Source organism: Oculina patagonica, chromosome 9, assembly GCF_052425735.1.
Source record: "Oculina patagonica isolate OP01 chromosome 9, crgOcupat, whole genome shotgun sequence".
Lineage (NCBI taxonomy): Eukaryota > Metazoa > Cnidaria > Anthozoa > Scleractinia > Oculinidae > Oculina > Oculina patagonica.
Window position 1 is genome coordinate 19217195 of NC_135766.1, and position 27739 is coordinate 19244933.

Below are 27739 nucleotides of genomic sequence, written 5' to 3' on the forward strand. Positions count from 1 at the left end.
ACCCCAAGCATATGATATCGATGCGTGTGGTTCATTTGATAAAAGCATTTCGAAACTTTGGCAAAATGATTCTCTTGCGAAGCACGTTTTTGAGACGCGTGACCCGAGAAAGTTCGTTTTGATAATGCAAAATGTACATTGTTTGCTCGTGAAATCACGCGAACAAGAGAAAAGCCTGAGGGATGTCACGCACGAAGCGTACTATTGGTCGCCCTATAATTTATTAAATTGCACTACATATATCGATATCGTCTGTCTACATTACGAACCGAAGATCGCATTGAAACACGTTCTGTACTTAGTTTATAAAGATATCTGCAAGCGGGTACACTCACTTTAATCAAGATCTAGATAAAGTTAATTATATAAAATAGAAACCAAATTGTGTTTGTATAATGTTGACAGGCTGCCCTTTAATTTGCACAAATAGCGATCTATGACCCCGCTTGTCAATCTCCGCTCTGATCGAGTATTCTAGAACCACGCACATACACGTAACACGCGTGACCGTTTTACCCAACCATAGTCGGTTGCGGTTTTCTACGTGCCGGAAATTTCCGTTAATCAGCTTCTATTAGAAGAATTAAAATAAGCTTATAAATTAAACTGGCGCAGTTCCGTCTGCTCAGTTTAGACAACACTTACACTGAAACAAAGAAACGACAACTAGAAACTCAAAATTACAATCTTAAAGTAATGGAAAATCTTTACAAGTCACGGAGTGAAAACTGCCTTTCGCATGTCAACGAAACTTTATGGAAAACGCCGCCGCTCGTCAGGCGCTCTCGATGGAAGAGGATTTTGCCAGCTTCTCTAAAAAGCAAGCGGCTTCTGCCTCAAGTTTCGCTACTCTCTCTCAGTTTGATGAACAATAACTTTAGCAGTTTGATATCGTCCCAAGAAGGAGATTTATGGCTCAGAGAGTGCGCTCTATTCAAGAGACCGAGTTGGAACAAAAAGCGCTTTGTGTTGTTAGAAGATAAACTGTACTGTTATGAGAACAGAAAAGGCGTGTTAGCCTTCTCAGGGATTGTAATGGTGTCGGACATCACGTCTCTAACTCTACAAGGCACTGACTGTATCAAAATTTGTAACGCTGATGGGAGTTCACGCGTGTTACGGTGTCCTTCTGAAGATGTTAGAAACTCTTGGCTAACAGCTTTATTAGAAGCAAAAGCTGCCAATTTATTGAAGTACCAATAGAGACCTCAGTATTCGTTAAGCGATTGAACCTCTATCAGAAAAACTCTATTCCCTATTTACACATGTAAATTCGTATTTTATATCATATTCCACTTCTAAAGATGTTTAACTCTGGGCTTACAGCTTTATTAGAAGCAAAAGCTGCCAATTTATTGAAGTACCAATAGAGACCTCATATTCGTTATAAAGCGATCGAGCCTCAATCAGAGAAGTTCTTTTCCGTACTATAGCCTGTAAATTTGTATTCTATGTATTCCACGGTTGTATATATATTTAAATTAAGATTTGCGTTCAAGCATCGCCAACTATTAAAAAACTCTTTGAATATTTATTGTAATAAGAAAGTATTTAAAACGGCTTCTATCTTGAAAATTATGGCTATTTATTTCATAGCATTTAACTCGAAATTGATGCAGTTATTTATATTAAAAATAAACGTGCCTTTTTTTATTTACCTGGCCTTGTGTCGCGAAAATGTATACTTTTGCCTTACAGAAACTTAGATTGTCTAGATTGACTTGAGTTTATTTGTCTAATGTTTAGAGAAGTGAACTAATATGCAAGACAACTCGAGAAAGTACTAGCGACATTAGCCTTGAAAATATTCAAAGCGGCTGATTTATCCCTGAAAAATTTAAATTCGTTAAGTGTCTCTGATTGCGCCAGTGAAAGTACATAAAAAAAACATTTTCGGCTGGATTAGTAAGGCGTTTGTGTCTGTATAAACTTAAATTACCTTGTTAGCGTCAGAAAAAATATATATTGATCGACTCAAACAGCTAAAACACTTTGCTTGAAAGCAAGAACAGGTCAATATAATCAAGATAAGAATCACAGGATGTTGTAGTAGCATCAAGTAATATCACTAAAATAAAACTGCAAGGTTAGGGTAAATATTTGCTCAGGAATTGGTTGCTGGGTGGTGCAGTTTAGCACTGTGACAGCGGCTTACAAAAGAGGATGTAAAGGTCACGAAACACGAGGAGCCACGACTCAGATTAATTGTTTTAAATCAACAAATATAGATATAAATAACTTCTGAGGTTATTTCTAAGACTCGCATGAAATGTTTAAGAAGTCATTCCATCAAAATAGGACTGACAATAGATTTTCGTTCAAACTTAGCCTATTGGTTGTTCATCTTAAGGGAACTTTATTTTTCTTTTTTTAAAAAAAGGAGGGGGCAGGGAGACCTTGAATATACCCTATAATTCCTTACAATATCAGCTTCCGAATACATTATTATTTGAACCTTTACTTCACGTTTTGTGAGAGCAGAAAAATTAGGAAAAAAGCAAAACGCGAAATATAACTATAGATGTACCACATAGACTTCAAGGAATTGAACAATTTAATTAATGTTTCGTGATTTAGGCACGCAGTTACAATCGACACAGATTTAACTTGCTCCTAGCTAGCATTCAGTGATCTCGAGGTCACAATTATATTATCACGACTACTGGCTAAGTTCACATTTCCGTTGTTGTTAATTTTTCTACAATAGAAATTTGTTTTAAAGCAATTTAATTACAACATGTGTACATATAATATAATTGCAGGTAACAGAACCAAACGAAATCGGAAAACAGTAAAACGCTTAAAACGTTATCAAACAGATAACTTAATCGGAAATAGTCTTCATTGGTCTTTTGCCTGACTCGATACTTTCAACTTAAACTGATTTGCCTGCCTTAAAATCAATAAACGATATCTCTAAATCGCTATTATAAATACCAATTAGCTCCAACTGAAAGAAGTGTAATTGGAGCCGGACAAAAAAATCATCGCAGTTAAAGCAGTTTGACTTTAATATGTTTTATAGCGCAACGCGCCTTACCGTGGCCACCCAACAAACTTAATTTTTTTACAAGTGTGCTCTCGTAATATTATTATTTGTTTGGCGAACATGCCTCCTTGCAAAGTTGAATACGGTCAAATAGATACTTGTTACATCGTATTTATCAACAAAACGCAGTCAAAACGTAAAATATTACAAGATGACACTTGTAAAAAAGTTTGTTAGGTGGCCACGGTAAGACGCGTCGCGCTGTAATACTCCCACGCACAAAAATACTCATTATTAGTCAAAACAACACCATTTTTGGCGCGCGGGTACATGGAACGTGATATGTTTTACAGCGCACAATGCCCGGGGGGGGGGGTACTCCATATAACGGCCTATACGGGGAGGCTCCGCACAAAAGGGGTACCTTTTTCAGGCTTCAGGTATATAAAAGGGTAGCGATTTCACAAGTTTAGGTATATGAAAGGGTATAAAAATCCGTCATTTAGGTTTTTTAAAAGGCCTGTAATTAAAATATTTCGAACAGACGCACTTTATGGCTGTATTATTTTAATTTATTAAGCGCTACATAAAAATGACAAGAAAACGTCCTGTTCTAAGGCTATGTCATGTCTTTTAGGTATATGAAAGGGGTACCTTTTTTCAGTAAAAGGTATACGAAAGGGGTACAATTTCTGTCAAAATGGTATATAAAAGGGTAAGGGGTAAGAGCTTGGGGCGGAGCCTCCCCGTATAAAACTTTTTTGAGTGCCCCCCCCCCCCCGGGGCACAATGCTTCCCACGTTTGCCCTCGGTTAAATGTTCCGCAGTCCTGGCCTGGTTGATTTGAATTCCTGTGGGCCCAGCTTGACGATATATGTACCGGAAGCGTACTAAAGACTCTCAAATTGATACTTCGGCTTTCGTTTATGCGGTTTTCGTGTGAGGCGTATTTGGTCTAATTTTAATTTCTCGTCATGTCTTATTTTAGTAACGTGGCGGTGGCTGAACACAGTACTGAACTTATATATTGCTCTCACGCCCAAACCGCTGCGGTTGACGAGCTCAAATTTGGAAGTTTACAAGATCAGCTACTGTATTTGAAATTTTTGCGTGTCGCGTAAGACCATGTTGCGTTACCATGGTAACCCAGCTTATTAAAAATCACCCAAAAAAGTTGAAATCGGCTCGATTTCAGAAAATTCAGTCATTAGATTTTTTTCATTGTTTGTGTATAACAAACTTGAAAAAATTCTGAGATTTTAACACTGAAGTAGTAAAGATTTGACAGAGGCAGGGGCTCCTGACAGACGAAATTTTTATTTTTCGCAGCTTTATGTTTTATCGTAATGTCCTAGAATGTTTTAAAATTCCTTTTTTAAATTTCAGATTTTTTTGTCACCGACAGTTTTCTTGCTTTCTAAAGTACAGCCTTGCAACATTTCTTAAAATTCTAATGACGTGTCCGTTAGAAATCGTGCCTTTCTGGAAAGACAATAAAACGCGCGGTCACATTCTCGTTCTCAGAGCCCGCGTCCCCTAGACCACCGGTCGGGAAACGCGAAGCTCTGGGAGCATCAATTTGAAAATAACCGAATTCTGCCCCTCCGGTTTTTACTGCGCAAGCGTAAGCTACCGTCTGAGCCTAATTGGCCAGCGTATTTTGATGATTGCACACGCGCAGCATTTAAATTTTGTTTGTCTCAAAGCCTTGAGCGCGTGCGAAGTATCGTTTCGCACGCGCGCTCTAGCGTTTATTACCAGAGCATGATACGCGGATAACCTTTAATTAATTTACATCCTTCGGCGTGTAGGTATTACCCAATAAGAAGCTGACTGACAAACGAGTTGACTTCTGTATGGTTCAGCACTAAGTGTATTGTAAAGTTGTTTCAATAATTTTCTACAACCCTGTTTACACACCCGAGTGGAGACTCTAAACAATGCATGCACTCAGCTTCCCCTTTACTTAGGAGCTATTTTTTCAGATAGCGCGTGTTATATATAGTCACTCAACACATATTTGGCGATATTCAATTTATTTTCTCTTACGTGTGAATTGCTTACAATGAGAAGCGACGACTGGATATAAAGTACTAAGAAAAGTTCTACGAATAATTTACCGAAGCACCATAAAATTCAGTATTGTAATACTAAGTGATTATTATACAGTGATTACTGTCTTTCATTTAATTATCCACTTTGTCAGTTGTTGCTATGTATATATTTTGTTTCTGCTAACACGTTACTTCTCAACAGTGCTATAGCATTAGACAAATTGTACTCTATACAATTCTAAAAGTTAAAAACACGAGTAGTTTGACCCTCGTATATCTACTGTAAGAATTTCTGATTTTAAATCTACATTTAAAATTTATTCATCAGATTAGTTTATATATTGTTAAATTTAGGTCTTTATAGTCGTATCGAGATAATCAATGTCTACATTTAAGTTTTCCTTACAAATCTAGAATTCAAAAGGTTTTCTAGGAGCCTGTATCCAATCGGTGACAAAGAAAGATATGTTAAGCTGAACTTTTTTCGAATCTTTGTCTTTAAGTCAAAATTTTATTTTCATTTTAAAACTTGGAGAAAAACAAATCAAAAAAAAAAAAAAAAAAAAAAAAAAGAAGAAAATACTACACCACTTCTTCACGTTATATAAATAAGCTAAAATAGTTTCGTGTATGTCTTCATGTTGATCACACGATGTGTCCTCAAGCAAAGTACATCCCTTTCAACATCTCAGGGTGAACTTGAACAGCTTTGGCCAGGATCTGAGGACTTCTGTCATCTCCATGACCACCGCTGCATGATGAACCGTTGTCATGACTACTAAGGAAAAAAAATGTTATGTCAAAATTTCCTGCGAGAGACACGTTGATCAAATGGTCAGCAGGTTGGATTTTAGATCAAGAAGATTGGGTTTAAATGCAGGCAAGACCTGTCTTCTTGACAATTTACTCTCACAGTAAAGAAGATTTTACAAATCAAAACACAAAGGAAAAATGCTTTTCAGTGGAGCCTCTGCAAGCGGACACCTCCCGTTTGGCGTAAAAACACACCCAATGCACAGGAGACGACATTTCAAACTTCTCCTAATAAGCGGGATATCTCACGCTCACGAAGGTTCCACTTTTTGGTAAGTGGAAAAAAAGAACAGGAAAAAAAAAAGAGAATTCGAATTAAATACAAGTTCTCTAACAGGCAAAGTCATAACCAGCCCAGCCTTGTGGCGCACAACAATCGGAGCCTATCTTGCTTTCCGTTGCTCCCCTGAAAGGAGCCTCCGCCCACCCTGTCCGGCATTCTGTCTGGTTTCCCCTACAGGTTTTCTGTACCCATTTATACGCCTGGGCTCAATTGTTCAACGGGTAACGCTATCCGCCGGTTAAGTTGCTGACCAGTAGGCAAAACAAACTACGCTATCTGCTGGACAGTGGTTTATCCGGTGGATAGCGTCCTCTATACTTTGAAACCGGAGTCTGGGTGGAGAGAGGCACTGACAGTTTTAAGGGTCTTGCCCCAGGAACACAACCAGGCCAGGGCTCGACCCTAAGCAGTTAGATCTGGAAACAAACGGGACCTTTTAAGCAGTCTCTTTCCCGTCCCCCGCCCCTCCCAACCCCAGCAAAGTCCAACACATAAAAAATTTGGACTTCAAATAGTGCTTTCATTTCAAACGTGTTAAACCAAATGTGTGAACGTTCTAATCTCCTACCTTTCTCGTTCTCTTTCTATCAAGTGGAACCTCGCTCTGAACGCCACCAGATGCGCATAATACGCTGGGGCTGGTATAGACACAGATCTTGTGCACCTTACATAAGTGTGACACAACTGGTACGTCAGGGCCTGAAGCTCGTCTGCTTTAAAGTTGTTGTCGTCCCACAACACGTGGTAATGCGAGGGGCGGCTGGTTCCCTACAGTAGAAAATATTGGCAATTAGCTTCCAAAGAAAATATGCTGAGTCAGCGGGTAATTGAAACACTCAATTGATTAAATCAAGTAGAAGTCGATATAGTAGGGGGAACAAGTGCCAGTTGATGGCGACATCAATTCTCCGAGAAGTGAATGAGCCTGCGGTTTTCGTCCCAGAAGTTGCTAAGCAACATGAAGAATTTGTACGCGCGATTGCTTTCGAAGTACTCGTGAGCGATCGCGCTAGGTTTTGATTGGATGAAATAATTCGGAAATTCTTCAAGTGCTTCAACGAAGATTTGCCAAAACCGGAACTTATTCCCCGGACTGGATTAAGGTAAATTATCCGCCTAAGCGAACTTCAAAAGCCGACGTTTCGAGCGTCAGACCTTCGTCGCAGCAAAAAAACAAAAAAAAAAACAAAGGGCAAACGCTCGAAACATCAGCTTTCCAAGTTCGCTATGGCGGATAATTTACTCTTTTCAACTTCAAGTTGTTGATTAGCAAAATAGATAAGGCAAGGCACTTAACATACAGTCTACTGTTTCTTTTGTTAATTCTGGGTAAATAATGTTAATTAGTCTCGTAATCAAAAATAACAACTGCTACGCTAGAGGACTAGTAGAAATACAAGCTAATGAGAGTTGCTGCACTACCGCGTAATCAAACGATTCATTCATTTGCATGGCGCGAAAATATGCATATATTCATCTTCAAACATTACCTCGTTCGAGAAAAAACCTTGACACTTAACGTATCAAAGACACGGCCAGCCCTTTAGGAACTTTGCGAAACAAAGGACTATTGGGGACTTCCCCCATGAGGTGAACATTAGTCTAGGGAGAGGGCGCTATACAACAAGAAGCCGCTGTCTTCAATCATTACAATACACCAGTACCTAATCACTGTTTTTTGTTTTTATAAATTTTTACCGACTATTGTTTGTCCTTACCTGAATGCCAGCGTGACTGCACAGGTAGAAATCAAACTCAGTGGGGTGTGTTATGCCGACATCAACAGTGGTACCAGGAGGTACATTGCCACTTTGCCCACACTATATAAGAAAAATAGGAAACTTAAAAGGGATTGAATCACGGATTTAAGCTAAATTTAGCATGGGAAATGACCATCAAATTCGTTGAAATAAAAAAATAACCTCTTTAAACAGTGAAGGGACATTTCAATAAAACACCAAATACAAAAGAAGGTACGGATGGCCAAAAGCGACGAAGATTGAAACGGATTGCGATGTGGGTTTTGGAAATATTGTTGGGCCGAACAGTTGTCAAAGTTAATCTTCTTTGCTTGTAACTTTCAATTATAACGTCCGGGAGACAGATTTGGTCGCAATGAAGCTATGGATTTGTCATTTAGATCCATAGATTGAAGTAATTTCTTTGCAAACATTACGTTTCATAGCGAGTAAAATAAAACATGCTTAGTATGAACTCAAACAAGCTTAAAATGCAGAACGTTTTTTAGAGAACCCATCATACCATGTCTCCTTTCTCTTGGCAGAAGAATCTTGTATGATGTCGCTTTTGTACGACAACGAATGTGATTCCAGGCTGGTACCCAACCTCCAGCTTGATGCACGCCTCACGGATCGCCTTCAGTTCGTGGCAAAGGACCTAGTGACAAACAACATACAACAACAGGATTTTAGTTCCAATGCAATGCATGACAAATTACTTACTGTTACGTGTTATCGGAATTTTGGGGGTCCAGATGATTGCTCACAGAGAGGGAGGTGTTTTGTTAGATTACTTTAGATGCAAAGCCATCATCCGGGCGGGTGGGGGGTAGGGGGCTCTCATTTAAAAGGGACGAAGATGCACGTCAGGAAAATTTAAAAAAAAAAAACCCAAAGGAGACCAAACTGGACGTGGTTCATACCAGATTGGTCTAGACTCTAGACCGCTAACACGGCATGACAGTGTTTTTTTATTTCTTCGTGTGCAACCTTGAACAAGACCTTGATGGCTAAAAATATTGGCCGTCTGTCCTGAATGAATACCAAAAGTGAGACCAAACTCCGTAATATATACCTTTAAGTAAGACGATGAGCATTCCCGTCCCTTTCATATGTAATTCCCCCCACCCCTCCCAACAAACACCAACAAACAATCCCCCACCCACCCACCCACAGCCGCCGCCGCCGCCGCCGTGGGAGGGGAATCTATCTGTTGTTAGCCTGCGAATAAACCCGCCTCTCTTCGCTCCCGACCGATTTGTCGTTTGGCTAATCTGTTGTGGTTTACATTTATCTTTGTTTAAATTTTTTTTTTCTAACCAGTTAGAATTTTATTTCCTTTTGTTACAGATTATGATAATGAGTATAAGACAAGGAAAGTTAAAAATCAAACTGGCTTGAAATAATTTAAACCAAAGATAAATTTAAACCACAACATATCATCTTATAAACTGACTTGCTCACCTGTCTAAACTGGCCTTCGCTGACTCCATCTCGGTAGAAAATAATCCTCACTGGCTTGTGTCTGGTCGAACGATAAAACTGAATCAACAGCTCACGAACCATGGCTGCTAATTCGGCGATGATTTCCTATAAAAATTAATAGAAACGCGAAAGCCCGGTTATGCGCGACACAACCCAAGTACAAAAACATATCTTTTAACAGTTTCTAGAGCTCCGAATAGTAAATAGAGCATTCAGTTTTTTTTTTGTCTTTCCCGGGCTTGGCGCCTAGTGCAAGTTTTCCTGCCCTTAGCATTGGTTGTACGCTTTTGTTTCTAGTTCTGATTGGCTCATTGTTTCATTGTGTTTGTTGTGATTCGCCAGCTGTACATAAAATAACGTTGGTTGGTTGTACAATAGTCATCAGATACATTTGTTACCACTCTGTCAAAGTTTTTTTTAAATTACTATTTCGTACCTGTCGATGAGTCTGAACACGCACTGAAGCACAGTATCGGCTGGGATGAGCGTCCATACTGCCAACAACCTAAAAAGACACATACTAGTTATACAACGCTTTCGAGTGGTATATCCCACGAGTCACTTGTATTTTCTCTGTAGACCAAAAAATACAAGTGACAAGTGGGATATTCCATAGTATACCACGAGAAAGTGTTGTGTAACTATTTTATATCATGCCATAGAAATTACGCTTACTAAATGTCGTCGAGAATAATATCGAGCACACTATGGGGAGGTTGGGTTGAATACCGTCGAATATACAACGGCTTTCCTGTATTCTGATTGGCTGTATTTTCTATGGCATGGTATAAAATACAGTAATATTTTCCCCTGTTTCTTGCTATCCTTTGCCATCTTAACCTAACCAATCAAATCAAAGTCCCATCTCCTCAGCCAATCAGATAAGAAATCTAAACAAACCATTTATTTGCTTTCTCCATTTTTCCCGCGCTTCAAGTTCAATTTCTCTTTCGCTTCCGTGACCGGTTTTTAGGGTGTTCACCCCAACTATTGCGTGACGACCAGAATAAAAGCCTATCTGACACTTCTACGCAGACGCTCTTTTTGGTTCGTCAAGTCGAGAAGGCAAGATGGCGTGACGTGCCAAATAGACGTCTGCGTACCAAACAGTGGCCGTTTTCACATTAGACGACCGACAAATCGTCCAGACGACGAGTCGTCTGACGATTTGTTCGTCTAGTGTGAGGTTAAGACGGCTTTTAGAGGACTTGTCCGTCCAGACGACCAAGTCGTCGTCAAAAAATCGTCTTCCCAGACGGCCAAATCGACGGACAAATTCAGACGATTTACACGTCCAAAATCGTGTCCGTACCGTTTTCACACTAAGGGCCAGGCCAAACGTCGAACTTCACATGAATCGAACCCAAAGCAAATGAGCAAAACCTATTGTTTTTGGTCATTTCCATTAGTTTCGACTCATGTGAAGTTCGACGTTTGGCCCGGGCCTTAGACGACTTGTCCGTCTCAGACGATTTGTCCGTCACTAGTGTGAAAACGGCCAATGACTGCAATTTTGTTACAAGCCTAATCAAATGAAACAAACAGCTTACAGCAGCAATCGATGGTCGTTTATCGTCGCCAGCAGCTGGATGTGTCACGTCAGCTCCCAGAAATATGACAGGCTCACGGAACACAGGCAGTCTGTCAAGATGGAAAAACAATAAAAACTCATCAACATAAAGTGATTTTAATTAATTTGCTAAGTGAAATCTACGAAGGGAAACGGAGTTTTATACAATGCCGTGTTGGAGCGTTTTCACTTTCAGTGTCATAAGTAATTTGCTTAAGCTTTGGTTTTACATTACGAAGCTTAGTGATTGGTTAAAAAAATTTCGCGCCACTTTCCAGCCAATCATAACTAAAACGAAACACCAATCGTGTCTCGCTTGCGCACGTTTTTCTGCGCTTCGTGCCAGCTACATGTATTTTCTTCGAGTTTCGATTGGTTCACTGGATTGTCTGTATTCTTGGCCAGAGTAATTACTTTGCTTTTGATTTTACGACACTCAATTGAAAACTGCTCTATTAAGTATAACCTTTATTACCCAGATTCAAAAAGTTTTCACTTCATATAGTTCTAACTTTTAAGGCTGTGGATGAAACCCTAGTGTGTGACCACTCAAATGAATGCTACCGTGCAGTACTTTCATGAGGTACTGTTTTATTATGTTGTACAATGTAGTTTTAACTTTTAAGGCTGTGGATGAAACCCTCGTGTGTGACCACTCAAATGAATGCTACCGTGCAGTACTTTCATGAGGTACTGTTTTATTATGTTGTACAATGTAGTTCTAACTTTTAAGTCTGTGGATAAAACCCTAGTGTGTAACCATTTATAAGAAAGCTATCGAGCAGTACTTTCATGTAGTATTGTTTATTACGTTGTACAAGGTAGTTTTACTCTTAAGTCTGTGGATAAAACCCTAGTGTGTGACCATTCAAATGGAGGCTATTGAGCAGTACTTTCATGTGGTACTATTCATTATGCCGTACGTACAAGGTGGTTCGAACTTTCAAATCTGAAAAGGGATTGTGTTTGCAAGGTACATGTTTCATATTCTTACCGAACATCTGGAGCCAGAATGCTGTTTATTCCACCAAGCTTGGCGTTTATTTTGAGACAGAGATTGGACAAGGTTTGTGCTTGTGACTTCATGACATTCTTTGCTTGCACACATTGTGTGGCAATACCCAACATTGTATCACCGACACGTTTGACTTCAGCTGTGAGGTGAATGTTAAAACACCACAATATAAGAAAATTCATTAAGCCAGTAAAATATAGTTTTTGCTGTTGTTGCTTTTTTGGGGGGAAAGCTGCGCGGTATAGCGCTACCATGCTAAACGTAGGCTGCAAGGTAATGTAAGGTAGGCGCATTTGTTGCTAAATAAAGTATTTTTGGTGTCAATTTTTTTACGCCAGGGGAAAAAATCGAACTGTTTTTGTTGTGAAATGACGCATGACGTAAAATAATTAATTTTTTTTACCGACGAAATACGTTTCAAGCGCTCTACTGGTGTTTAAGGCATTTGTTTTTTTTTTCAAATGTAAATTTGTTTCCTTTTCCCAAGACGTTTACTTTGCCAAGATCTGAACGCAAACAAGTTTCTTAGTAACAATAGTTTAATACTGGGAGAAATTATAATTAAACTGTGATACAAATTACTCAAAAATAAAGTCGTTTAACTTCTCTCCGTAGGAGTCGCGCACATGAACCTTCGGACGCCTCTCGGCCATCTACATCTGTGCTACACACAGGCTTCCCAAGCGCAAAAGTCGTCTTTTTGATGTGTTTTTTTAAGAGCCCTTCGGGCGGCCGACTCTACATACGTGGTGTATGCGACAGCTTGTGTATATAGATAAATGTATGGGAAAATCACGGATTTTCTAAAATCGGGTAAATAACTATCTATTTTGAAATAAAGTTTGTCTACCTCAAATGTGTCGCTTACTTGTGTCTTGTCCCGAATTTAAAGCCATTCGACAACGACTTCGAATAACTTCGCTAAATGGCGTCGGAATGGCTTCAAATTCGGCACAAGACACAAGTAAGCGACACATTTGAGGTAGACAAACTTTATTTCAAAATAGATAGTTATTTACCCGATTTTTGAGAATCCGTGATTTTCCTATACATTTCTCTATATACACAAGCTGTCGCATACACCACGTATGTAGAGTCGGCCGCCCGAAGGGCTCTTAAAAAAAAACACATCAAAAAGACGACTTTTGCGCTTGGGAAGCCTGTGTGCTACAGGAAACTTGTGAAAGTATTGTTCAACTAGACATACCATAAACAGGAGTCTTGCCCGGTAGAACAAGAATGATGAGTTGTAAATTGCTATACGTCGACATCAAATGTTTGAACATTGGCTCGACCTAACGAGATGAAACAAAACAGTAGTCAGTATCAACCGCTAAAATTTCCGCAATACGCCTTCAGCTACACTTTTTGGCGGGATTAATTTTTAATTTTTTTTTCGTGGTGGGAAGAGGGGGCTTGTTAATGCAAGAAATTTTAATTAGCGTTTCAAAATTGCTTGATTTATATTTTGAAGGGACTTTGCGAAACAATAGGGTACCATCAGCTTTCACGAAAGAAAGAAACCTGGCTTTTTTCTTTAAATGTGACAACCATGTACGGTATGGAGCTTTGAACATATTGAACCTCAGGAGTTATTAACAGCTAAATTCTGTAACCTTCAGGTAGCAAATTTCGCTAAGCATGTTATAATAATTGAATGATCTAACCATCTCGGGAAAGTCCTGACCAAAAACTAAATTCTCGCAAATATAATCATAGAAAAAGTATGAAGATAGCGAGGAGAATTTTGACATTGATCAACTTACATCCACGGCTCTCTTGGCGTATTTACAGAAGCAAGGCTCTGATGTGATCGGCATTCCAGTCTCGCCGCTGATCTTCATCAGTTGACGAGCGAAGTTCTTTAACGTTCTGTCATTGCAATCTTGAGGGTTCACAAAGCAGGCAATTGCCCAGGCTTTAATCTCGATGCCGTGAAATAGTTGTTTTCCTCGCATATCCCAGGCACCTGAAATTTACCAGTTATACAAGAAGAGAAAGAAACTTAGAAACAGTCCGTCCGTTCGTTCGTTCGATCACCCACCCACTCGCTCGCTCATTCGTTCATACAAGAACAGCGTATTTGATCTTACCTTGTCTTGGAGATATCTTTTGCTTATCCTGAAGAGTAATAACAAATATAACGTACATACGTCAATTAAATGCGGTATTATCACTAAGGATTAAATCAAAATCAAAAGTACAGAACATGCAAATTTAGCTTACCTTTCCACCATACTGCAACTTCGGAGCCTGGAGAACACGACCTTGTAGTTCAACCATTTTGTCGTTTATTGAAATCCCGAAGTCGTTGACATATTGGTCGTTGTTGAAGTCAGCTTTTCGGACCTAAAATCGTGTTTTAAAAAATGTTTTCAACAGAAAAAACTTAAGTGTGTTATATGGCACTGACTATAACAGACTTTAACACTGAAACAAGCACTAGAAGCTTAGTTTCAATTAAGCACTTGACTCAAGTGAACTTGGCTTCACACATAATGACAAAGTATATTACTTGAGGTACAAGCTGTCAATCGTGACAACGCTGCACGCCACTTTCATTTGGCTTCCATTTCCTATTGGTCAGTGCGTTCTCAAGTGTGGTGTAGACCATACTTGGCGGCGTACTTCGGCTTCTTTGAATTACGACTGAATTTTCTATGGTCACCAAGTAAAGTTCAAGCCCTTCACACTTAAGTAGGTTTTAACTGCACTTAGATTATACTTAAGAGCTCTAGTGTGAAGCCAAGTAATACCTATACTACGTACGAAGTATATTAGCCCTGGTCTATTTTTTCTCTATTTTTTCTTTCTTTTTTTAGAATACAGTGGAACCCCGATATAACGATATGCCAAGGGAGCAGTAAAATAATATCGTTATATCGAAGAATCGTTATATCGAAACTCCCGATATAACGAAATGGTCGTAAAATAACCGAAAATATCGTTATATCGGGGTAAACCTAACAAGTACTTTTTACTGCATATTAGAGGAGGATAAAGAAAATAATTTTGATAAGAAGGCTTAGAACACAGTATCATTTTCGTATATCATCATACAAAGCTGTTTTTAGAAACGTTAGAGATGACTCGATTACCGTCACGTTATTGCATTAAATTCGATGTTTTGCAAATAATAAGTGTAACTGTGTACTGATAATAAATTATCGTTATATCGGGAAGATTTTACGTTCGGTCGGCTAAACTCTCATCGTTATATCGGGAATATCGTTATATCGAAGATCGTTATATCGGGGTTCCGTCCCATACATTTTACTGTAACTTTTGCTGGGACAAAGAATATTCATCGTTATATCGGGAATATCGTTATATCGAGGATCGTTATATCGGGGTTCCACTGTCACAACAATTGTATCACTGCTCACCAGGTTCACAATTTCCTGTTCTCTATCAGGTGCTTTCTTTGCAGTGGCCCGGATCATCTTCGACGTCTGTAAATCTGACAGCTTCTTTATGCATCGCTGACCAGCAACAAGGTTACATACTTCTAAGGGAAGGTATGTGTGTTTCTGTTCCTGTCCCACCTGAAGACAGGGTAGATGAGGAAACCTGCACGAAAAGAAAATACATAAAAAACAGTTAAAAATAGTTAAAAATTGTTGTCACTGACTAAAATTTAAAAGTGGACATTTCGGTTTAAAATAGGGTAACTTTCTTCAGCAAAAGTCCAAATGGCGTCCAGATGTAAATTAGATGTTTTTAGGAAGGCGAGAATCCACTAGGGATTGGTCAGAATTTTGTTCTTCTCACGAATGTGCACGTGACCGTTGGTCGAGTTGGGTTCACAGATGGAATGCCATGCTTCTAAAAACAGTCTGTGTGACACTGAGAACAGCGGTCCACAATCTCGACATCGTCGAAATCAAAATCTGATTAGTTTGCGCGCAATGCTGTGCCAACAGGGAGTTTTTGTCACCTGTGAAAACAGCTCTTTTGTGTTCTCTTGTTCTGGAACTTAGTGCGCTTGATGTTTGTCCAATATAAACTTTCTCACAATCTTTACAGCTGATTTTGTAAACAACTCCAGTCGACAGATCTTCATCAAACTTGTCTAAAGGTTTTTTGTAGGATTGAACCGACAGTCTTTACGGGTTTGTGGGCGGCATTTATGTTAAACTGATTTAAATTCTAGTCAGTGACAACAATTTTTTACAATTTTTAAAATCGTGCCTGACTACGATTTCGGTATTTTTAACCCTATTCAGACCAGGCGGGGGGGGGGGGGGGGGGGGGGGGGCTTTTGAGGCCCGCGCTGACTTTAACCGCTAATAACTTTTTCAAGATTCAATCACGCCAAACTTACGCGAGTTTATCTAAAATTTATTTGGGAACAATTTGTTTGGATAGGTTGTTGTGTCAGGAACTTGACATCACCATGGCAACAGCATTTTGACAGGCATGTTTTCCCAAATTTGTAATTTTCTTGTTTCTATTAATGAAAATTAACTTTAACGCAATTAATTTTTACCTTTTAACGGTTTTAAGTACAGTTTTATTGATTTTGTGTACTTTGCAGTAATTTTGGGTGGTTTTCTGGCATTTTGGAAAAGTTTTGAAATCCAAGATGGCGGAAGTTTTGACATCATGATGTAATTGTCACGTGATGTGACGTCATCATCCCACATGACGTATTCCAAAAGAAAGATGTTCGGACATACTATACATCCTATAAGTTTGTGGTTGCTAAAATATTCTGGAAGTTACATGGGGGGGGGGGGGGGGGGCTTAAATTTATTTAATCTCTAATATATTAATATAAATATTTTGTATATAATTTGAATGATTGGACTGAAAAGCATTATATACACGTAATGGGGGAAATTGCAACAAATCTGCTCAATAACAATGTGATTAGGTTTTTTTGCACGTGGAACTTACTGCAGTTGTCTTGTGTGCTTTTCTTGAAAATACCGTGCAACTGTGATCTCACGGGTTTGCCCTGTGTCCATCTCTTTGAGAGGAAACTTCAGAGTTTGTGCTGGCAGTTTTGTGACGTTGATTACCCGATATTTTCTCTTCATAGTACCACAGTGGGTGATCTCTACTTTCAAGCCTGGTAAAAGAAATAATTCTTTTATTAACTAGGAGTTGCTGATAGCAAGTAAAGTGCTGCGAAGTGAGTTATAAGAAAAATAATTATAATAGTAGGAGCGGAACGGAAGAGGTCATAGGAATGTTTCGGATTTTCACATTTTCAGATGTGAAAGATATGATTTTTCTCAGCGGGTGAAATGCTAGTGACATTGAGAAAAGGAAGCAAAGTAAAAAAACATAGCACGTGCAATTCGATCGCAAAGCCATCAGAAACATCAATTTATGACGTCAAAAAGCTCAAAGCTCGTTTCATTCTAGCGCGCGGTCATTATGAAAACGTTTTCGTGGAGCCTTCGCAAATCATCTTCGAAGTGTTTTTGCTGTACATATTTCGCGCTTAAGGCACAGAAAGCATTTTTTTCCTTAAATTAACTTAGTAAAGGATAATTATGAAAGCGAATTATAAGAAGGCCTCGTAAATTCGTTATTCATCAGAGATGGCGCATAAGGGATGAAAAGACCGTTTCTCCGGCACTTTACTTGACCATCTTGGTCAAGAGAGGTTTCTTGGGAAGCATTTACAAAGTACTGAACAGAAGCGCAAGCGGCAGCGTTTAAAAATTTAACTTCTTGCTCTTTAGCGAAAAGGACATCGCAAACGACAAACGCAGCTTCCACATTTTACATGCCGCTGATCATACATACTGCATGTACAGGCGGTGTTGGACACGGTTCACGTGACTTTTTTCGACCAATCATTTGTCACCTTGGTGGAAGCAATGGCGGACAATTTTGTCGCGGGATTTTAAGAAGGTCTCATCTTTTTCGTGCGATTCCGGCGAAACTTTAACGGTTGTTACAGATTATTTTATTGGAGCTGGAAGAATAATACCTAGGCCAGTCATCTGTCAAGTTCTGAATTAAGGGAAGCGATTTTTCTCTCAAAACTAGTCGATTGAAATCATGCTATATGGTAAAGGGTTGTTTGGCGCAAGCGTTCGACGTCGATGAACATTTGCCCATTTCTTGACAAACAAGGATCAGTACTGTGGATTATTTTTGCATAGAACTTAAGTTCGATGGTTGAACTTTAAGAAAAGTACGGTGGGCCCGGGCGGGCCCCGCCGTTTTAACGGTCAAATTTGGACTTGAAGTTGGGGTATTTTCCTCGATATGTCACTCAGTTCTCTTCCATTTCGCGGCATTTTGCGGGAGTTGATGGTGTGATTTCTGTCGATGTTCTTACAGTACAAGGGCTTAATTTGGTACTCCCGTTCATGTGTATTTATATTTTAATGTTCACTTGCCATTTTTGTTATTGTAGTGTTTATATCATCCTTTTGTTTGGCCGATATTCGGCATGTCGGAGCGATTGCCCAGCCACAGGCAGTTGAACTATAATGCTCCCGCAGTCCCGCAGTCGACGAATAATTATCCTTCGTTCAACATGCTTTACACATGTATTACACTTTTTATCGGCTTCTCGCAAGACGCTTTAGTAAGAACGAGAAATTTGCATGTATTCCACTTATACTTCGCGCACTCGCTTTAATTAAGAACGAAAAATATACACGTATTCCACTTATCCTTCGCGCAAGATAAACAATGAAAAATATGCATGTACTCCACTTATCCTTCGCGCAGCACGCTTTAATAGAACGATAAATATACATGTGTTCCACTTATCCTTCGCGCAACTCGCTCGAAGAACTAGAAATATACATTTGTTTCACCTTTCTATTCAAGAAGACGAATATAAAGTGTTTATATCATCATTTTGTTTGGCCGATACTCGGCATATAGATCAAAACGGCCGTTGGGCCCTCCAAGTAAAACAACTCAGCGAAAATCCATCAAAAACCACGATAGGGCGAACTGCGTTGGCCAGCAGTGGCAGTACATCGACGCACTTCATTCATTACTCAACATTTCTGAAAAGCAAAGCGCCAAAGATAAGTTCAATTTTAGCCCGTTTACTTCGATCACAAACGTGCTAGAATCGAATAATATTCCCAATAGTCGACGAACCGCGATGTTTCGAATCCAAAATATGAGTTGTTCCGCCGTAAAATGTTGCCTTTATGAATCCAGCAATACGCATCTACGATCATCTATAGGTGCTACTAGGCTCGCGAAAGATTTGATATGGATTTCCTCCGATATTTCTTTCAGCATTAGAATATCTTCGCACCGCGAGGAGATGTTTACAGATCGGCGATCAGACGATAATAAGTGCAATTGAAAATTTCTTCCGGCATGCTTTGCGAGTCGTGACCAACACCGCCTGCGCCTATACAATGTATAAAGCGCCCAGGCCCCGCGCGGACAGTCAAAAATAGTTCTGCTGCTACGCTAAGGCTTTGCAGCAATAATACCATACACGTACAAGATCGAGCCGGCAAATTTACCATTGGGGGTAACCCTGGGATGGACTAGCATCCCATCCAGGAGGGAGTAGAAATACTCCTATTCGCTTCATGCTACGGAAACCGGGATAAGCTCTGGACTGATGGGCCACTTGGCTCGAATACAGACTTCACCTACTTATTTACATGTTCACTTCCTTTCCGTCAACTTAGATACACATACTGTTCACCAATACCTTTTATCTCCCTTGTAAACTTCAGTCGTTCGGCATCATTCAGTGGTCTTCCCTGGTGGAGTTCCTGTTGTTGTTTGCGAAGAACCTCGCACATAAACTCGACTACAGGTTGACACTTATAAAATGCTGTCGCTGACACTATAATCAAGTGAGACAAAACAGCCTTAGTTCAAAATATAACTCAGAACAAGAACGATAACAACACAGGCGGCCCAGGCTCTCTCGTTAATTATTTGCAACGGTCGTTGTCGGTTCGACTCAAGCGATCGAAAAATATGCTTCATAAATTGACGAATTTGAGATCTTTCGTTCCTAAATTACAATAAACTGTAAGCCATATAAATAAAGATCACTTACCTATTGTTGTTTGTCTGTTATTGTGTGATTTTGAGGGGTTTTGGTATTAGGGGGCGTCAGCGGCTAGTGAGGAATAAACGTCCCAAAACCCCTCAAAATCACACAATAACAGACAAACAACAATAGGTAAGTGATCTTTATTTATATGGCTTACAGTTTATTGTAATTTAGGAACGAAAGATCTCAAATTCGTCAATTTATGAAGCATATTTTTCGATCGCTTGAGTCGAACCGACAACGACCGTTGCAAATAATTAACGAGAGAGCCTGGGCCGCCTGTGATAACAATGCTTGCATCTAAGCGTGAACACTCCCTGCCGAAACATGATCTAGTAATTTGGGTATTAAATGTGACATGTTCCGTCACAGGCAGACCACCCTATGTGTTCGTGGTTAATAATTGTTGACATCACAGGCAGACCACCCTATGTGTTCGTGGTTAATAATTGTTGACATAAGGTCATGTTGAAATCAATGGCGCATATAGAAGATATATAGAGAAACATTACGTCGGCTTCGATTTACTACAAAATATAAAATTTACTCTAAATGATTCAATAAAAGTTAAGATGAAATGCTGAATATGTCTTGTGTCGTGTTTTTTTGCCGCCCCGAGCCCTCTAAGACGTTTATTTTGCGAGATCATTTAGCGACCGTTAGAAGAGAGAGAAGAGAGAACAAGGCAGGCAGCTTTACCGCCGGCGGTCGCGACCTTGTCTAATTCAAGCTGGAACTGACGCTAAACCATCAAAATTCTCGCCTCGAAAACACCGGCATCCGATCGACTAGATATTTCTCTGTCCTTGTGCCGAATTAGAGCTCCACACTTCCAATATTTTTCGAGTAAAGCGATCCCGAAGTCTCAAAAGTAGCTTTCTCCATATGATCAGTGCAAAATTCTGGATCAAAGGAATTTGAAACATGCGAATAACAAAAGGAAATTTGACACATCTGTCAAACATCAAATAAAATAACAAAAGAAAATTAGGGCACGTGCGTTTGATGTTTGACAGATGTGTCAAATTTCCTTTTGTTATTCGCATGTTTCAAATTCCTTTGATCCAGAATTTTGCACTGATCATATGGAGAAAGCTACTTTTGAGACTTCGGGATCGCTTTACTCGAAAAATATTGGAAGTGTGGAGCTCTAATTCGGCACAAGGACAGAGAAATATCTAGTCGATCGGATGCCGGTGTTTTCGAGGCGAGAATTTTGATGGTTTAGCGTCAGTTCCAGCTTGAATTAGACAAGGTCGCGACCGCCGGCGGTAAAGCTGCCTGCCTTGTTCTCTCTTCTCTCTCTCTTCTAACGGTCGCTAAATGATCTCGCAAAATAAACGTCTTAGAGGGCTCGGGGCGGCAAAAAAACACGACACAAGACATATTCAGCATTTCATCTTAACTTTTATTGAATCATTTAGAGTAAATTTTATATTTTGTAGTAAATCGAAGCCGACGTAATGTTTCTCTATATATCTTCTATATGCGCCATTGATTTCAACGTAACCTTATGTCAACAATTATTAACCACGAACACATAGGGTGGTCTGCCTGTGGTTCCGTCATCAAACATTGAAGTTTGGCATACTGCAACAGCAACTTTCGTGCCAAAAGTTCAACACATGCCGGTTTCGAAATGGCGGAAGGATTGGATATAGAGACTTCTAACGAAAAATTGATACGTGATCTGTGTGGATATGTATTTGCAGGTTCACTTGAATCACTTCTAGTGTAAAGTTTCGTCCATTCTCAACGTTTATGGTGAACATTTTGAGTGTGAAAGTTGCTGAACATTACGGTCTGCTAAACTTCACGTTTGATAACAATCATGCGGTGGGCATGACAAGAAGCTGCACTCTTCGCAACTTCACAAGTGATAAAAAATTTACTGCACACACTGTTGTGTGTTTGAATTCCACTGAACCCTTTCTTCTATTGGGTACATTTTTTTTTTTTCAAGTTGCTTCACAATAAAGTAGAGCCCCGGTAACTTAATCTCGGATAACTGGAACTCCCCCACTAAGTGGAACTAAATTGTGTTTTCCTTGATCAAAATTAACCCCAATGACTAGAATTCTGGTTCTTGCAACTCACCACTGTCAAATGCCCAATGAAATTTCCCATTAGCTCTTCTTGTCAGATTTTAACACTAAAAGTAACACTATGTGCAGCAGTTTAATTTTAATAAGTGCAGCAAACAGATCACATACGGGTATTTGATAGTCAGATCTTAGCATAAGAATGTATAGTCGTGTTGCAGTTTCTGATGAGTTAAATTTAATTTGTGTTGTACTGTTTACTGAATATTGAATACCGTAAAATTCTGGTTATAAACCCTGGGCTTATACAACTTCGTAAGGGGTGTTGGGTGGGCTTATAAACGGAGGAGCTTATATCTGGGAAGGCTTATAAGCGGAATAAAAGAAACGTTTCAAAACGAGCCACGGGAGTGTTGATCGAAATACGTTTATAATTTAAAAACCCATGATAAAGCAACATTTAGCCCTCAGGGGGGGGGGGGGGGGGGCTATATCCGAGAGGGCTTGTAATCGGATGGTTTTTTTGTTTCCAAGTACTAGATGGGCTTATAACCGGGGGGGGGGGCTTATAACCGGAATTTTACGGTATTCAATTGACCCCAATAACTCTTACCCCAATAACTCTAACTGTTTTTTGTTTCCCTTCAGAGTTTGAGTTACCGGGATTCTACTGTAAGTTAATTTTCACTAACCATCAATATTCAGCATCATTTTCCACTGTGATGGCCGCACACTCTGATGAAAGCCAAACCAGACCTCACGCCCACTCTCCAGGGGGTGGTAATAGCCATCTGGAGGCGAGAAAAAAGATCTCCCCACAGGGGTATACTTCATGGATGGTAAGTGTCTCAACACCACATCTAGAGCCTGGATGGTCTCAAATGGAATCTGGTTGTGCTTTCCTTCTAATGCCTGCTCCAACGCAAACAAGCTTACTTGTGCAACCCATTTGACTGTCACCTGCAAAATGTATTTACAATTTACATCTAAACATAAGAATGCATAGACGTGTTACAGTTTCTGATTAGATAAGTTTAATTTGCACTGTACTGTAGACTGAATATTGAATATTCAATCCACCCCAATATTTCTTAACCCTGATAACTCCAACTGTTTTTTGCAGGACTAACCTTAGAAAGAAAATAATAAAAAACTTTATTTATCCTGAAGGGCCAATCAGTTTGGGTTAACTCACTGGTTTATTGGCTAGTGATTGTTAGAAATATTGATTTCTATCAAGAACTGTTGACGCTTCCGAGTTTTTCACTAGCCAAAGTGGCTAAAAGGAATGCTAAACCTGAACTTCCTATGGGGAGTGTGAACCAAAAAAAAACTTCCATGCATTTGATGGAAATTTTCTGAAATAACACAATATTAATTATAACCTAATTTTTATTCTGTTGTAAATCGCTAGCTCAAATTTTTTTTAGCTCCCTACATGTACATGTATTTTCATGGGAGGAGGGGTGATTTTATATTCTTGTATTACTCTCTGATGGGTGCTGCACCAGGGCAACCACCTACCACCATTGGGGGAGGGGATAATTAAGTATACATTATCATTATCATCATTTAAAATTGTTGGAGCGATCTGTGGTCATAGCTTCAAATATAAAAATGGTTTAAACAGATCTAAAAATATAAAAGGATACTCTAAATTTTCGATCGCCTTCTGCGGTCTTCTTCAGAGAATGATGGATTTTGCAAGGTTCGCAGAATTCTAATAAGTTGCATTGACGTTATTGTTCGTTCCCCCCTGGGGAGCAACTAGCGATGCGTAAACCCTTGGGAAGGGTTTATAGTGTTTTTGTTGAGGAAAGAATGTAAAGACTCCAGAAACAGTCTTTTGTTCTTGCTGCTTACACCTGTTTCAAGAATTTCGGCGTAACTTGTATGTATGTCGTGTCCGATTTCTGCATGATGTTTAATCGCAGAGTTGATATTTCCGTTTGTTCCGGGCTTGTGTTCGGCCCCTCGTGATTTCCAGCTTCTTTTGCTTTCCCCAAGGTATGCAAATGAGCATGTCCTGCAAGTCACTTTGTATACAATTCCTTTCAACCGCTCTTTATTCGGTCGGTCCTTGGGCTTTTTGAAGATATCTCCTAACGTTCGTACTGGTTTAAACGCTGTCTTGATGTTTTCGTGGCTCAAAATCCATCGAAAGCGCTCCAACACTCCTTTCACATACGGGATGGACGTGTATGCCTTCGGATTCTCCTGGGTTCTTGGTTGCGTGTTTGTTTTGTTTGATTCGCCAGCTGACTTGATGAAGCTCTCAGGATAACCGTTAGCTTTTAAGTCATTAATAACGCGTTGTTTCTCGTTTTGTCTTTGCACGGTTTTGATGGAAATATGCACTTAGCTCGGTCCATTAGAGTCTTAACGACAGCTCTCTTGCTTTGCGCTGGGCTGTGTGAATGGAAGTCTATTGCTTGTATGTGTGGTCTTGTGGTATACACCCACTTCGATCCTACCATCCTCATTAACAGTGTTGTTGGTGTCCAGGAAATCCGGAACAAACAGAAATATCAACTCCGCGTTTAAACATCATGCAGAAATCGGCCACGACATACATCCAAGTTACGCCGAAATTCTTGAAACAGGTGTAAGCAGCAAGAACAAAAGATTGTTTCTGGAGTCTTTACATTCTTTCCTCGACAAAAAACACTATAAACAAAAGAGCGCTCTTCCCAAGGGTTTACGCATCGCTAGTTGCTCCCCAGGGGGGCAACAAACAATAACGTCAATGCAACTTATTAGAATTCTGCGAACCTTGCAAAATCCATCATTCTCTGAAGAAGACGATCGAAAATTTAGAGTACCGTAAACATCCGCGGATAAGCCGCACCCGCAGATAAGCCGCACCCTGAGTTTAACAACTCAAATGTTGGAAAAAAAGTTTTTTGAAAGTAAATCACAGGAAATCCAAAGTCGAATCAAAAATCCAAAGTTGAATCTTTAGGAAGTCTTCTTCATCGAACGTAAACTAACTGAACATTGAAACAGAAAATACTTCAGTCTTACCCATAATTTGAGCTCTTTAATATAATGAAAACCAACTTTGACATATTATGGGTGACCTTTTTCTGGCATTTGTTGAGGTATTTCTTCATTCAACGCAGTTTTTCCATAGATTTTTGTGTGACACAAGAACTTGCGTTTGCCGAACGTTCGTAGCTTAGTAACCAGGCATTTGATCGGACGCAAAATATGGGACTAGGGCGAGAACGAACAAGCAAAACAAGATGGCGATGGAGGCGTTCGGGTTTCGTGGCTATCATATCGACAAAATAAAGAGATTTGGGAGCCATCTATTGGAGATAAACTCGTTGCATGAAGAGAGCTTTGTAATGAGTTCGACAAATTTTCTATCAAAGTGCAAAATGAGAAAGAAACAATAGGCCATACTCGTGGTATTTTCTCGCTCGTAAAGTATCAATATTACTGTTAAAGATATAGGCCATTGTCGACACTGCAAACAGTATAGGAGCTGTCAAACTTGCAAAAGCAATGACCAGTACTCTCTTGTAATTTTATGTTATATTAATTTACATAATTTTCCATACATTAGTGTCAGTTCACGAAAATTTACGGCACCTTTTCCGAATGTTCCCGCAGATAAGCCGCACCCCCGATCTCGAGCGAAAATTTTTGGAAAAAGGTGCGGCTTATCTGCGGGTTTTTACGGTATCCTTTTATATTTTTAGATCTGTTTAAACCATTTTTATATTTTAAATTATCATCATTGTCATCATCATTATTAAAAGTTATTATTAATAATGTTCATTACAGCAAAAACTTACATTGACCTTATAAGGTACACAAGTACATGAAGTTTATTTTACAGTTATCTTTTATTACATATCTAATAGGGGTTATTACTTATACTTACTTTGAATGTTTTATCCTTGCTGTTTTCAGTTGGAAGTGTCACCTCAAAATCAACCTAAAAAATGTACATTCAGACAGTCAATCAAAATAATGTACAAATTATCATAGGTCGCCCAAGCTATGGACTGTAATTTATGCATGCACTGCTAAGGGAAACAAAAATAACTTATAATGAAAAATAAAAACTCACAATGCTCTTCAATATACAGTCTTAATTCACTGTATGCATAATCCTTCTCAGTCAAGTTTGTCTCTTTTTTTAATTTATAAATATTGCAGTTTCAAAAACATGCGAACTCTAAAATTCAAAACTCAAACTACAGTTTATGCTTTTTGCTGCCGTCAATCATTTTAGTGGACCTCTCAGGAAACAGAAGTTCACTTCAACTGAGTTAGAAGGTCATGTCTGTCAGTTGTGATTGGTAGATTTCAACCCATTTTATTTGTTTCTATTTTAAAGGTTCGTTGGCTGTCACTACTGTACTATGATTGGCGGCGGCAAAAACCGCAATTGTTAGTTGGCTTAATTTGAACTTCAGAGTTCCCATGTTATCGAAAACTGCAACAATTATTTATTATTCAAGAAGCACAAAAGCAGGTACAGCTGCTGTAGTTGGTTTCGAAATAGATTTTAATCCATCTTGAATTGTGCCCAAATGCATAAATGGAGGTATACTAAAACACTTGCCTAACTTTAGTTTCCCCAGATGGAATATGCATCTCTAGTATAAAACGGCCATTGGCTGTCCATAAACCTAATTATCATATCACACTACACTTAGCTTGTAAGCTTACATATATTTGAAGCAACATACAGTTTTGCTCGAGGTACATGATGAAGATATGTTGATCTATATATGTTATTTTTTTGTACTACTGTTGATAAAATCTAGCTACACATGATGCTCAACAAAGTGGAAGTGAACAACTTTTCAAAACATAAGGCCTTATGACAGTTCTTACATGTATAAATAATGAATTTTAAATGATCGCAAGACAAAACAGCCTTGTTTTTTCCTGGATTGGAACTAGAACTTACGGGTTTTCGACCGATCGGTAATGCTTTACTGCTGTAAAGATTCTTTCTTCCATCAAAGACAGGCCTTTGTCCCCCAAAAACTTTGTGATAAGTGCTAACCATGGCTTCCACGACATCCCGATTGACCCTTCGCGGACATTTATCAGGCGATATACTCAGATCATAGTGGTGAATATCTCCTTTGGGAAGGCGAACTCGAAAGAAGTTTGTTCTCAGATTGATCGCTCTTCCCATAGAACCAAAATTGGGCCTTTTAGGAGGAGCGAAGTCTCCACCGACGCGATTTGCTGTAAACATAGAAAAACGGGAAAAAACATCAAAAGCTGTTACTATATGTTGATCTGAAACAGAAAGATGTGAATTAAACTTCTCTGCTACTAATATTAGAACAAAAAGAAACCTGGATTGTTCGACGCCATTGTTGAGATCACAAACGATTCTCTCTGTTCTGTTACATGGGTTTATGAGATCCGATCGAAAACGGTAGAAACTGCTTGTGCTAAATACCAGTGACATCAACAATGTGCATTTTCGCCATTTTTAAGGTGATTCCGCGGTATTGCATTGCGCATCCTTTCTGCGCATAAGTTTTCGCGTCATTTAGCGCGCGCACGAGCGCGCGCGCACACAGAACACTACGAGATTCCCTTCAGGCTAAGCTCGGTAGGGAAATAAATGGTCGTTTCCTCTTGAACGAGCACGGTGACCCCCATTTTTTAATGCATTAATTTAAATGTCAAACTGTTGTCTACAATATATCGCGATTTAAAAAAAAGTTTAAAATTCTACATTGAGATATTTTAATTTT

General features: G+C 39.3%; 1 protein-coding gene across 2 annotated transcripts; it reads right to left on the reverse strand.

Moving 5' to 3' along the window:
• Positions 1-5048: 5048 nt before the first annotated feature.
• Positions 5049-27475, reverse strand: LOC144666329 (protein argonaute-2-like). 2 transcript variants are annotated; one of them, XM_078527730.1, is made up of 19 exons: positions 27332-27475; positions 26932-27218; positions 25894-25947; positions 22694-22961; positions 19606-19743; positions 16848-17022; positions 15335-15518; positions 14175-14297; positions 14042-14069; positions 13715-13917; positions 13156-13243; positions 11928-12087; positions 10914-11004; positions 9800-9868; positions 9343-9468; positions 8402-8536; positions 7858-7959; positions 6708-6907; positions 5049-5818 (listed from the first exon to the last, which is right to left on the reverse strand). In XM_078527730.1, the coding sequence occupies exons 1-19, from the start codon at positions 27348-27350 to the stop codon at positions 5704-5706; spliced, it is 2565 nt and encodes an 854-aa protein (XP_078383856.1). In that variant the 5' UTR covers positions 27351-27475; the 3' UTR covers positions 5049-5703. The 2 variants fall into 2 exon arrangements, with proteins under 2 accessions (XP_078383856.1, XP_078383855.1); XM_078527729.1 differs by having other exon boundaries at positions 5049-5821.
• Between the last annotated feature and the right edge of the window lie 264 nt (positions 27476-27739).

What these genes read in the sequence shown, in the direction of transcription:
- LOC144666329 (XM_078527729.1), bottom strand. An exon ending in GCAAGGATAAAACATTCAAA is followed by an intron (nt 22,962 to 25,893) that starts GTAAGTATAAGT and finishes TACATTTTGCAG; the next exon opens with GTGACAGTCAAATGGGTTGC. An exon ending in AAAGATATCTCCAAGACAAG is followed by an intron (nt 13,918 to 14,041) that starts GTAAGATCAAAT and finishes GGTAAATTTCAG; the next exon opens with GTGCCTGGGATATGCGAGGA.